We start from the raw sequence: 14,099 nt of genomic DNA on the forward strand, positions 1-14,099 counted from the left end.
AATCCCATTTGCTCATGTTTGGTCCATGTCTGTGTAAACCTTTCCTCTACATGAGAGACATGTAGTACTACTCATCCTATTCATGAGAGGTATGTAGTACTCCTCATGATACATGAGAGAGGTGTAGTATTTTGTATAAAACTTTCACTTCATTGACTTACACTGTTTTACACAAAACCACCATTTTTTGATATTAACTTGATGTATACCTGCACAGATATTACTTTGCTCATTAATATAGATTTACACGCATTGAAAAATGCAGCAAAACTAAGTTTCTTGGATTGTTGAGCAGGTGATGGGGTGTGCTGTTATGAGCATAGGCAAGCGATGTGCTGGTTAGTGAGCAGTAGCATTTAAAGGAATGTGCAGATGTGTGAAGCCATTGAACTATTTGCAGCACTGTGTCTGTATTCTTATAGCTTGACTTTTTTTTTGGTGTGCATGTGTGTCTGTGCGTGTGCGTCTGCATGCGTGTGTCCATGTGTGTGCGATGTTGGTGGGACAATGTATTTGTCATGCCTTTACAAGGCGTGGACCAAGAGAGAGAGACTGTGTGGTGTGCCACTCCTCACACAGACAGTTTGCAGTATTTTTTCCTTTGTTTTATGAAGTCGAGTTGCAATCTTGACACTCAACCCGGCACGGATGGAAAGCGTACTCGGGAGCAGACCCGGCTGGGTTTGAACCCGGGAACCTCTGTTCCAGAGTCCAGCACTGATGTCATTGCACCACCAACCGGCCCTTGTAGCTTGACTTCTAGTCTTAAAAACCTTCACTTTTTCAATAATAATACCAATAGTCCAGGACTGTGTCCAGTATTCACAGAGTCCCCACTAAAAAGTTTAATGCTGTTCTTTGCAGTGAAGGAATGTTAGTTGTGAGTATAGAGAGGTGGGGTGATATTTATTATTTGAATGGGTTCCATATTTTTGTTTTGTGGCTGTCTGGTGGGAAGAAGAGTCTGAGGGTTGTACATTGATACGTACTTTGATAATAATTGTACTTTGAATCTATTGAATCTTTGAATATTGAGCTCACTACTGAAAAATGCAGATAGTGGGCTCTGATAGGACCAGTAGACAAGGAGCAGAATTAGATCGTTTGGCCCATCAAGACTATTGCATCACAGATTATCCCTCTCAACCCCATTCTCCCGCCTTCTGTATGTAACCTTTGATGCTGTGTCTAATTAAAAACCTATCAAACTCCACTTTATATATAGTCAATGATTTGGACTCCATAGCTTCCCGTGGCAACTAATTCCACAGACTCACCACCCTCTGGCTGAAGAAATTCCTCGTCATCGCCGTTCTAAATGGACGTCCCTCTATTCTGCGTCTGTGCCCTCTGGTCCTAGACTCCCCCACTTTAGGAAACATCCCCTCCACATCCACTAAACCTTGGCCAGGCCCAGAGACATCAAACACTCTTCTTACATTAACTTTTTAATTCCCAGAATCATTCTCAAGGATCTTCTCTAGACCTTCTGCAATGCCAGCACATCTTTTTTAGTTAAGGGGACCAAAACTGCTCATAACACTCTAAGTGCAGTCTGACCAATGCCTTATAAAGCCTCAGTGTTACATCCTTGCTTTTGTACTCTAGACCTTGCATTTGCCTTCATTACCACTGATTCAACCTGCAAGTTAACCTTTAAAGAATCCTGCATGAGGATTCCCAAGTCCCTTTGCACATCAGAGTTTTGAATTTTCTCCCCATTTAGATAGTAATCTACAGCTTTATTATTTCTACCAAAGTACATGACCCCAATCTTCCCCACACTATATTCCATCTGCTACGTCTTTGTCCACTCTCCTAATCTGTCTAAGTTCTTCTGATAACTCCCCTCTTCCTCAATACTACCTAACTCTCCTCCTATCTTTGCATTGTCTGGAAAACTGGCCACAAAGCCATCAATTCTGACATCCAAATCATTGACATATAATGTGAAAACATCAACCCTGTAGAGCACCCCTAGTCACCAACTGCCAACAAGAAAAGGCCCCCTTTATTTCCACTCTTTGCCTCATGCCAATCTTCTATCCATGTTAGTAGCTTTCCTCTAATACCATGGGATCTTATCTTGTTAAGCAGCCTCATATGCAGCACCTTGTCAAAGTCGTTTTCAAAATCCACTCTCTTTTGTTTACTCTGCCTGTTATTTCTCCAAATAATTCCAAAACATTTGTCAGGCATATTTTCCCCTTAAGGAAAATAATTAAAATATTACCATGAAACTAAATCCTTCATAATAGATTCCAACATCTTCCTAACCACTGAAGTAAAGCTAACTGGCCTATAATTTACATTTTTCTACCTTCCTCCCTTTTTAAAGAGTGGAGTGGATTTAGCAAGTTTCCAGTCCATAAGATCACAAGATGTAGGAGCCGAATTACGCCATTTGTCCCATCAAGTCTGCTCCGCCATTTCTTAGTCCTCAGAAAACATTGCAGAATCTAGCAATTCTTAAAAGATCACTACCAATGCCTCCACAATCTCTTCTGCTACCTCTTTCAGAATTCTGGAGTGTAGTCCATCTGGTCCAGATGACTTATGTACCTTCAAACCTGACAGCTTCGCAAGCACCTCCTCCTTAGTAATAGCAACTACTCTCACTTCTGCCCCGTGACCCTCCCAGATTTCTGGCATACTGCTTGTGTCTTCTACAGTGAAGACTGATGCAAAATGCTTGTTAGAGGGACGATAGATAGATAGATACTTTATTGATCCCAAAGGGAATGACAGTGTCACAGTAGCATTACAAGTGCACAGATATACAAATGTACAAAGAGAAATAAGAAAGATTTAAAAATAAGTTACCTCAAACAGTATAACAGGAGGGGGTCATCACTTCAGTGGTTCTAGCTTGACTCATTATAAAGCCTATTGGTTGAGGGTAAGAATGACCTCATATAGTGCTCTTTGGAGCAGCACAGTTGTCTTAGTCTATTACTAAAACTGCTCCTCTGTTCAGCTAAGGTAGCATGCAGAGGGTGAGAAACATTGTCTAGAATTGGCAGTATTTTCCATAGGATCCTTTGTTTTACCACTGCCTCTAGTGTGCCCAATTTGACTCCTACAACAGAGTCAGCCTTTCTAATTAGTTTATTAAGCCTGTTGGCATCACCCATGTTGATGCCATTGTCCCAGCACGCATACCGCATAGAAGATTGTACTGGCAACAACAGACTCGTACAACATGTGAAGGAAAGGCCTACATACTCCAAAGGACCACAGTCTCCTCAGGAAGTAAAGGTGACTCTGGCCCTTCTTGTACACAGACTCTGTGTTGGTGTTCCACTCAAGTCTGCCATCTAGGTGCACCCCAGGTACTTGTAGGTCCTCACCACATCCATGTCCTCACCATCAGTAGAACAAGGAGCAGTACAGGTTTAGTCTTCCTCAATCCATGTGAGCTGCAGATGGTTCAACACACCATTTGATAAAGTCCTCCACAAGGGCTCTGTATTCATCCTCCCCTCCTCCATTTATACACCCAACAATTGCTGAGTCATCAGAGAATTTCTGCAGATGACATGGCTCAGGCTACGTCCCCGCTACGTCGGATAATTTTGAAAACGCCGGTTTCGAGTAAAAACAACAGGCGTCCAGACTAAGCGTTTTTCAAAATATCTCTGTCCACATTAGACGGATATTTGGGTGAATCTCCTCCTACTGGGCATGCGCAGGACACACAGAAAACAAGCGAAGAGGAAACGGTGCGTGTTTGTCCAGTTACAGAGTAGAAAAATTTTAAAGGAATTGCTCTTGGCTCTCACGCGGGAGGACTTAAAACAAAAAAAAACAAATACTGGAGTGTATGGAGACAACCAACAGGGAGTTCATGGACAGTGTGACCCGGCTGACGACAAACATTGAAAAACAGACGAACTCTGTTGCATTAATAAAGCACTTGTTAAATGTATAAAACATGTCTGCATCAGTGTTATCTTGTATTTCTGTACAATGTTACATTAGGCTGTTACACATCTATTGTCAGAGATGTGCTTGCATAAATAGGGAAACCACCTTGGTTCTTGATCCTCCAAAATATTCTGCATGGAATTTAAACTGGAGGTGGCGGAGGGTGTTTTCTGTCCTTACCTTCATACAAGCAAGGACAGAAAACAGGGGAAAGTGAGTATACTTATTTATTCAGTAAGCTATGGGTCAAAGTATTTGGTGAGTACATTTCTAACTCTTCTGGCTTCAGTCTCATTGCCATCTGTTCTGAAATTGTTAGGTTCTGCAAAGCACAGAATCAAATATCGCTGTGATGATTGTACGCTCTAGTATCAATTGTTTGGCAACAATGAAGTAATAATAATAATAAGAAGAAGAAAACAATGAAATACCGCGCTGCTGCCATCTGTTGCGGCACGTCATGACAGCGGTTTTAAAAAGCTCCGTTTACCATGTCCACACTGCAACAGATATTAGACGTTTTCAGATTTATTTACTCTGGAGACCGTTCCTGAAAATCTCCATTTTCAGGGGATGAAAAGGCCATTTTAGTGTGGACAGAGGGTCAAAACGAAGAGAAAAAGCTTTGTTTTCAAAATTATCCAGCGTAGTGTTGTATCTAAAATCTGAAGTAAACAGAAAGGGAGCCAGTGCATTCCCTTGTGGGGCCCCAATGCTGCTTATAACCATGTCCTACACACTGCTCTGAAGCTGCACAAACTGTGGTATGCCAGTCAGTTTGTCCATTATCCAAGATACAATGGAAATCCCAACCTGCATTGAATGAAGCCTCCCCCCAGCAATGATCTATTAAGTTCTTCCACCATTTCGTTAGGCCCCCCCCTTACTATCTCTCCAGCGTCAATTTCAAAGATATAACTTCATTTTTTTTGTGTCATGGAATGGTAAATAGAAGTTTGCAGATATGACTGTAGAATTATTTCTGAGTGCTTATTGTTCTTTCTTTGTACAGTAGCAGGAAGGATCCTAATAGCTGAAAATCTGATTTAAAAGCTGCATTTAACAAATGTGTCAGTGACTTGCATATCCCCTCATTGCTGGTAGGCATGTAGCACATTTTCTAACAGATAATGTGGGAACAATTTTTAAGAAGTGTAAAATCGGGTAGGTGGGTAAACCAGCCTGTACAAGGAACCCAAAACAAACAAGAGAAAATCTGTAGGTGCTGGAAATCTAAGCAACAAGGAACTCAGCAGGCCAGGCAGCATCTATGGAAAAGAGTAAACGGTCGATGTTTCGGGCCAAGACCCTTCATCAGAACAGGAGAAGAAAGATAAGAAGTCAGAATAAGAAGATGGGAGGAGGGCAGGAGGGCAGGTAGTAAGTGATAGGTGAAACCAGCAGGAGGAGAGGGGTGAGATAAAGAGCTGGACCATCAATTTATGAAAATAAAGAGCTCGAGAAGGGGGAATCTGATAGGAGAGGACGGAAGGCCATAGAAGAAAGGGAAGGGGGAGGGGACCTGACTGAGGTGATGGGCAGGTAAGGAGACAAGGTCAGAGAAGGAAATGGGAATGGGGAATGGTGAGGGAGGGGGAGAGGAGATAAACCATTACCAGTGGGGGGGGTTGAGGAATCGATGTTCATGCCATCAGTTTGGAGGCTACCCAGACAGAATATAAGGTATTGCTCCTCCAACATGAGTGTGGCCTCATTGTGGCAGTAGAGTAGGCCATGGACTAATGTGTCCATGGAATAGGAAGTGCAATTAAAATGGGAGATCTCACTTTTTCTGGCAGACAGAGCACAGGTACTCAGCGAAGCAGTCTCCTAATCTACTTTTGGTCTCACCAATATACAGGAGGCCACCACCAGGAGCACTGGATACAGTAGATGACCCCAACAGACTCACAAGTGAAGTGTTGCCTCACCTGGAAGGATTGTTTGGAGCCCTGAATTGTTGTGAGTGAGGAGGTGTAGGGGTGGGTATAGCACTTGTTTAGCTTGCAAGGTAAAGTATTAGCGGGGAGATTGGGGGAGGGACAAATGGACAAGTGAGTCACATAAGGAGCGATCCCTGCAGAAAGCAGAAATGGGGGTGGGGGCAGGAAAAGATGTGCTTGGTGGTGGAATCCTGTTGGAGGTGAAAAGGAATCTACCTAATTTTATCAAATAGAATGAAAGTGAGTGGATTCATTTCATAACCAGATCAAATTTCTGAGGGTCGTTGTGCCTAGGTGATAATTTTGCAAATACATAACAACTGTTATGAGTTGAGAGCTTCAAAGGAAATGGAAAGGCTTATTCTCCCATACAGCTAACTTATTGTGAGTCCTAAAATTAACCACTGGCCTAGCAACAAATTGAAAGTGTTCTTTGCTTCTGTTAACAGCTGGGTTTACAAAAGACATGGCAGATGAATGCATCATGTACTGTGGAATGCCCGGTGAATTGTCTGTTTTCTGACTGGTCACCCTGGTCTGATTGTTCACAGTCATGTGGTCTTAGAGGTATGTATTGACATTAATGCAATTCATTTCAGCTCAGCATGTAAAACTTTAAGAAATGAAAATCAAAAATAACGATGTCAAGATTCTAAAATTAAAGCAAAATACTGGAGCATTTGTGGAAGAAGAATCAGAAGTAACATTTTACAACAAAGTCCCATTTCTCTCTTCAGGTTCTGGCATTTTGTGATTTATCTAACAGTTTTAGTTCACATTCAGGTACATTTTAACAGTCATACCTCTAATCTATTCCAACACTCAATATGCATTATCAGCAAAGCAGTAGTACTACTTTGGAAAGTGAATTGAATTTATAAATAGGAACAAAGAATGCCTATGAGATGGCTTTTTAGAGCAGCTTGTGATTGAACCGACTAGGCGAAAGGCAGTTCTGGACTGGCTCCCCAAATTTGATTAGGGAGCTTAAGGTATAGGAAACCTTAGGAAGCAGTGATCATATAATAAAATTCACCCTGCCATTTGAGAGGGAGAAGCTAAAATCCGCTGTATCAGTAATACAGTGGAGTAATTGGAATAACAGGCTTGAGAGAAGAGCTGGCCAAATTTAATTGGAAGGGGCCACTGGCAGGAATGATGGCAGAACAGCAGTGGCTGGGGTTTCTGGGGGCATTTCGAAAGGTACGGGATAGATACTTCACAAAAATGAAAAGGTATTCTAAAAGGAGGTTGATGCAAATATGCTGACAAGGGAAGTCAAAGACAGCATAAAAGGAAAAGACTATAATATAGCTAAAATTAGTGGGAAGTTAGAGAATTGGGAAGCTTTCAAAAGCCAACAGAAGGCAACTAAAAAAGCTATAAGAAGAGAAAAGATGAAATGAAGATATGAGTTTTTTTTTCAGATATATAAAGAATAAAAGAGAGGTGAAAGTGGATATCAGACCACTGGAAAATGATCCTGAAGAGGTAGTAATGACTGAGAAAGAAATGGCAACTGAACTTAATACCTATGTATCGTGTGTCAGTCTTCACTGTGGAAAACACTAGCAGTATACCAGAAATATGAGTGTGTCAGTGACGGAAGTGAGTGTAGTTGTTATTACTAAGGAAAAGATGCTTGGGAAGCTGAAAGGTCTGAAGGTAGATGAGTCTCCTGGACCAGTTAGACTACACACTAGGGTTCTGAAAGTTGTAGCTGAAGAGATTGTGGATTCATTAGTAATGATCATTCAGGAATCATTGGATCCTGAAATGATCCGAAGGACTGGAAATTTGCAAATATCACTCTACTCTTTAAGAAGGGAGGAAGGCAGAAGAAAGGAAGTTATAAGCCAGTTAACCTGACTTCACTGGTTGGGAAGATGTTAGAGTCCATTATTAAGGATGAGATTTCAGAGTACTTGGAGGCATATGATAAAATAGGCAAAACTCAGCATGGTTTCCTTAAGGGGATATCTTGATTGACAAAATTGTTGGAATTTGTTGAGAAAATAACAGGCAGCATAGACAAAGAAGAGTTAGTGGAGGTTGTATAGTTGGGTTTTCAGAAGGACTTTGACAAGATGCTGCACATGAAGCTGTTTTACAAGATATGAGTCTATTGGATTATAGGAAAGATACGAACGTGGATAGAAGATTGGCAGACTGGCAGGAGGCAAAGAGTGGGTCTAATTGGACCCTTTTCTGGTTGGCTGCTGGTGACTAGTAATGTTCCGCAGAGGTTGCAGTGAGGACCGCTTCTTTTAATATCATATAAGATTATTTGGACGACAGAATCAAGTATGCAGATGCTTCAAAGACAGGTGGAGAGGCAGCTACTATTCAGGAAGCTGGTAGTCTGCAGAAGAACTTAAACAGAGTGGAAGAATGGGCAAAGTAGTAGCAGGTGGAATATAGTGTAGGGAAGTGTATAGTCATGCACTTTGTTGGAAGGAATAAAGATGTTAGACTATTTTCTAAATGGGGAGAGAATTCAAAAATCGAGGTGCAAAATGACTTGGAGGTCTTCATGCAGGATTCCCTAATGGGTAACTTGCAAGTTGACTCACTGGTGAGGAAGGCAAATACAATATTGGCATTCATTTTGAAAGGACTAGAATACAAAAGCAAGTGTTGGGCAGGAAGAATTCATCTGCAAATCAGTGAATTTGAATGAAACAAGGACAGTAGAAGCAGGCAGATGAATTGACGTTGTTCTTGCCATGACATAGGAGATGGTGGCTGCCATTTTATTAATACTTCTCCATTTTATGAGCTAATCGCTTGGCTTGATCAGTGTTTTAAAGTTGACACAATGATGCCTCTGGTAATCTGCTGAACTAGGAATCATTTCTAAATAAGAAGTTATCTGTGAGGTGTTCTTTGGTTGGATTTAACATGCAGTTTTTTTGACTGTTGGGGTCTGAATCTGTTCTGCGTGATTCAAGCCAGTTGCTGATGGAGAACAAAAAGCCATAAATTACCGATTGTCACTTGCTGGGTAGAGGGCAATAAATAGATGCTGGCCTGGAGTAGAGCCAATAAAAAAGGTGGTAAAGGTCCATCACATGACCTACAGCCAATGACACTTGAATTAGCAAGGAATGAATATAAAAGCAGAAGCCTCAAGTGTGCTGGCGGCGGTAACTCTATAGTGGACCAACTATTGCGGATGTGAGGTGCCCCACAGACACATGGAGATTCGAAACGGGACTGTGAGGAACATGTGGCCAGCAGCAGAAACTTCCTGTTTAATTGGTGTTGTATTTTCTGTTCTTTGACTGTTCATGGAAGGTCAAGAAAACTTAGTAGGTGTGCCTAATTCTGCTGTATGTCTTATGGTTTTATGTTATATCTTAGTATCTACATGTATGTACTCAAATTCATGGAAATATACTTTAAGAATTGAACTTCATTATGTCCTTTCAATTGCAGATTTTATAGAAGTATGAAGGAGGAGAAAATTAGGTTCTTATAATGAAGAAAATGTGACGTGTATCTTCTCTATATAGGAGTAATGAAACGAAAGAGGACCTTGATTCAGCCATTCCAGGGAGATGGGAGACCATGCGTAATGCAGCTGGAACAGTCCAAATCATGCCTAATCCGACCTTGTTATCGCTGGCAGTACAGTGAATGGGGCCAATGTAAAGTGGAGGTATATTAACAACACTCTGTTCTGTATGCTAACAGTAGAAGCAATCTGATTCATTGATTTCCAGGATAAATAAACCAAATAATTTTTCCTGTTCTCAGATTAGAGCAGCCATCATTTTCCTGATGATTGTACAAAACTGGAATAATCTGTCTTTTCTTTGTAGTTGTTATAGATGGTTTTATTGTCAGTCTTTGATTTGATTTTTCTGCTTTCTAAGGCTGACTATTATTTTTCATCCTGCAATTTCTTGCTTTTCTTATTCTTGCTTCTCACTTCTTTAAAGTTTGGGTGTTAAATTATATGGGACTGGAGAGCTGCAGAGTGGATCTGCAACCACAGATAAGGAGGGGAAGGATGAAAAAATAGACTGAGGGTATGTCTTTGAGAATTAGCTGTTGCAGTCAGAAGAAGAAAGTTACCCTGCTGAGATGTGTGAGCCATATCATCCCTTTATACTGTGGTTTGCTTCTGTAGCTCAAGCAGTGCATCCAGCTTTTCAAAAGTTTGCTTTATTGTAATCTGATTACCACTGTAGAAAGCCTTGAAATCCCATTCATTTCACAGTGATACTCTAGAAATACAGTATTCACAAAAACCATAAATCTAAACAAGGTTAATTGAGTAAACTTTGATAAATGCTATTCTTTCTAACACTTCATATTTGACTTAGGTTAGTTGAAATGGTTTTTTTTTGCTCATTTAACTTATCTGAAAGGTGTACACTTTTTCAGGATGTGATTGATGCAGCTTATATGCTGCAATAATGACAGCTGTGAGTAATAAATTATACTACTAATAAATGATATGTGTAGTTAAACAGTTCTGTGCATTAAGATGGGCGAGTGCACAATGATGGAGTTGCTGTGCAATGAATGGTGCTCGATGTACCAGTCAGGGAGACACAGAATAATTGAAATAGCAGCTAGTCATTTCCAGAAATAAGGAACCTATGTTCACAAAACACATTTCAAAGATCCATTCCTAACGAAACAGTGTAGCAACAGAAAGTATTTGCCTCCCTCGTAAGGTTCATTCTGTGCTTCCGTCAATTCAAGGGCAGAAGGTCCAGGTTCAAAGTCTACCATAGAAAATTAAGTACATAAATCTCGGCTGCAATTCTAAAACAATCTTTGTAAGCTGACAGAAAAGACTCAAGGGTATCTATAATTGCCCAGTAGTTCTCCTGACCCTGACAATCTGGGTAATCTGGAGGCAGATCTGCCTCATACTGAGGAACCAGTTAACTACATCCCCACTATAATGCAACAAAAAATTCCCATTGGATCATTCCACCTGTAATTTCAGGACATGGCAGGGAGAAGGAACAGACTGGTGCATGTGCGGTTCCATGAAATACTCCAGTAGCTATGGATAAATTTCATAAATATCATCAAGAATTTTAGACCAGATCGAAGAATTTTTCATTTAATTTCCACTCCTGTCCAAGGACCTCTTTCTTTTTCAAACATCTGGCAGCTTCTTTCTTAAGAAACATAAAGGATTAAAATAGCACCATCATCTCGGACAGTTTGTTTCTTGACAGTACACTACATGAAATTCAAATCTTAAATTAATGTACCCAAATCATGATGCTGTATTTTTATTTTTCTGGTTTCTAACTTAAATGAACCGCACATAATTTTGAACACCAAAGTACTCTTAACCTTTGTTCTCCACAGAGGTAAGGTCTATTTTAAAAATCACCTTATTATTTAACTATTGTACACCTTCCAGTGCCTTCCCATCTTTCCAAAGGTAAAATATCCAAAGAAAGTTACACTGTGGCCTCTTTAGCATAGTGCATTGTAAACATTTTTTTTGTTTTTGTAGAATTTGTTTACTTATTAAACCAAAGATGTGCTTCTCTTAATTTTATTATCAGCTTGCACTGTAATAGATTAGTGTGCCTGTGCTCTTAAGATTCTCAGCTCCTCTAAACTTTTAAGAGTTTTGTCCGGCAATATTTATGTCGCCAGCATGCTTACCCAGTACAAATGCTTTACCTTAACTTAAAAGCAATTTCCATAATGAATATCCAAGGCTGTAACACTGACTTCCAGCGTAATCGCAATTACTTCTTTATCTTGCTAAAGGACGCCCAGTGTGGAAATGGGATGAAATATCGAAACATGTCATGCGTTGTGTTTGATGGAACCAGTGACGATTCTGGCAAGTTGGTTGATGACGAATTATGTGCTGACCTGGAGCCTGCAGTGAAGGGAGACAAACAGATTGTCCTGCAGGCATCCTGTGCTGTCCCATGTCCAGGTACTGGAGCCTCTCAGAGTATTTTTTAACCCCTGACAGAAATGATGCTGCTGAAAAGTAAAGGAGAGTGCATTTCTGCATAGAAGTAAATTTCAGAACTTGAATCCCTGGTTCAAAGATTAATTCGCAGCAAGTGTATTTCAGGAGTTTGAGTTCACTGTTTTGTACTGAATGTGCAAAATTCTCAAATCTATTGGGAGGGCAGCTTCTTAATTCTGCTGTAGCAACTAAATGTAGAACAGCTATTTGGTCTTGTAAGAGAGGACCTGATGGACCATAATGCATTTTGGGATATACTGCATTTCCTATATCCATATTTGAATATACTCAGTCGCCACTTTTTTAGGTGGATCGTTCCCTTACTTGTTCATGCAAATATCTAATGAGCCAATCATGTGGCAGCAACTCAATACATAAAAGCATGCAGACATGGTCAAGGGTCAGTTCTGTTCAGACCAAATGTCAGAATGGGGAAGAAATATGACCTAAGTGATTTTGACCATGAGATGATTGTCGTTGCCAGACAGGGTGGTTTGAGAATCTCAGAAGCTGCTGATCTCCTAGGATTTACATGCACAACATTGTCTAGTGTTTACAGAAAATGGTGCAAAAAACAAAAATAAACATCCAGTAAGCAGCAGCAGTTCTGTGGGCAGAAGCACCTTGTTAACAAGAGAGGTCAGAGGAGAACGGCCAGACTGATGGTTCAACCTGACAGGAAGGTGTGTTGCAACAATAGTGTGCAGAAAAGCCTCTCTAAATTTTCAACATGTGGAACCTTGAAGTGAATGGGCTACAGCAGCAGAAAATCACAACAGGTTCACCAGGTACCTAATAAAGAGGCCAGTGTGTGTATATTTTATTTGTTCCTAATTATAAAAGGTTAAGTATTCCAATTAGAAAGTTTGTACGATATCACAAAATGTCAATGATACTGCAATATGTTTGGGACGTTTGTTTTTTTCTGTGCTATTTTTAATTCACTGACTAATTCATTTACACTAAACAAAAATTAAACTGCTGGAAGAAATCAGTGGCTCAGCCCTGACCCAGAATGTCAACCATCCCTGATGCCTCCACTGATGCTGTTTGACCACTAAGATCTTCCAGTATTTGAATTTTTGCTCCAGGTTCCAGTATCTGCAGTCTCTTGTGACTCATTTGCAATAGTACAGGGTCCAGATGCAGGGTCTCAACCCAAAACAGCTCCCATCCCTCTGCCTCCACAGACCTGCTGATTTGCTCCGGCAGTTTATTTATATAAAAATTTGGTCAACTGTATTTTATTAAATTAATCATAAACTTGTTTATTTCTATAATAGTTTGACACATAGATAATGAACTTAACACGTATCAATTTACTTGTGTATTCAGACATTAATGGGGAAATATTAAACACAGTAATGAAGTTAAATAATTCTCAAGTTGTATATAGGCCATCCTTTATTTGAATAGAGAACCATATTAAATAAACGATGCAGTGTCGAACTTTTCAAATCTTGCTGAAGAGAAGGTAGGCACATATGAGGTAAATTACTGACAGCCTAATTTCAATTTTCAGTATTGATACTGTGAATAGAAACTACTCTAAAGTCAATCGGAGATGTGCTTCCAGTTTCAATGATTTAGCCAGAGAGTGGTGAATATGTGGAATTCGTTGCCACAAGTGGCTGTGGAGTCCAAGTGATTGAGTATATTTAAGGAAGAAGTTGATAGATTCTTGATTAGTCAGAGCATGAAGGGATATGGGAAGAAGGGAGGAGATTGGGTCTGAGAGGGAAATGGATCAGCCAGGATGAAATGGCAGAACAGACTCGAAGGGCCAAATAGCCCAATTCAGCTCCTATGTCTTATGGTCTCACTTGGTTCTGAACTAATGTGCAATGCATTATTTTTTAATGTCTCTTCAGAGTACATCACACTACTTGTCAGCAGGATCAAAGTGTAATATTTATTATTTATATATAACCCTACATTTGAAATGGATATTTGTGCTATTTGCTGTGTGGGTGCTGCATTGTTTGTAAACTGTAAAATTAATTGATATAAATAGAATTGGTAAACATAGGCCATTATTTTCTGTTGGGATATAAGATGGAGCTAAGACAACATTGGACGGTGAAAGTTAAGTATCCACAATTTTGAAGAAAAACATCATTTCTTGATGTTGGGTGTCAGTCTTTATGAGAGTTATTATAGTGGCCCAAATGGTGTTGACTGATAGTTATCAGTTGCAAAGAGAATCGCAGACTACCATCTATTCACACCTCAGTACTTCCACTCAGGTGAGGTGAAAAGAA

General features: G+C 40.1%; 1 protein-coding gene across 1 annotated transcript in view; it reads left to right on the forward strand.

The window, feature by feature from the left end:
- LOC140195299 (thrombospondin type-1 domain-containing protein 7A-like) overlaps nucleotides 1–14,099 on the forward strand; it is a 430,342-nt gene that overhangs the window by 381,789 nt on the left and 34,454 nt on the right. Inside the window, exons 20-22 of the mRNA XM_072253392.1 lie at nucleotides 6,320–6,437; nucleotides 9,386–9,531; nucleotides 11,625–11,799. Coding sequence (XP_072109493.1) covers nucleotides 6,320–6,437; nucleotides 9,386–9,531; nucleotides 11,625–11,799 — 439 coding nt within the window. The remainder of the gene's footprint in view (nucleotides 1–6,319; nucleotides 6,438–9,385; nucleotides 9,532–11,624; nucleotides 11,800–14,099) is intronic.

Source organism: Mobula birostris, chromosome 3 (assembly GCF_030028105.1).
Source record: "Mobula birostris isolate sMobBir1 chromosome 3, sMobBir1.hap1, whole genome shotgun sequence".
Taxonomy (NCBI): Eukaryota; Metazoa; Chordata; class Chondrichthyes; order Myliobatiformes; family Myliobatidae; genus Mobula; species Mobula birostris.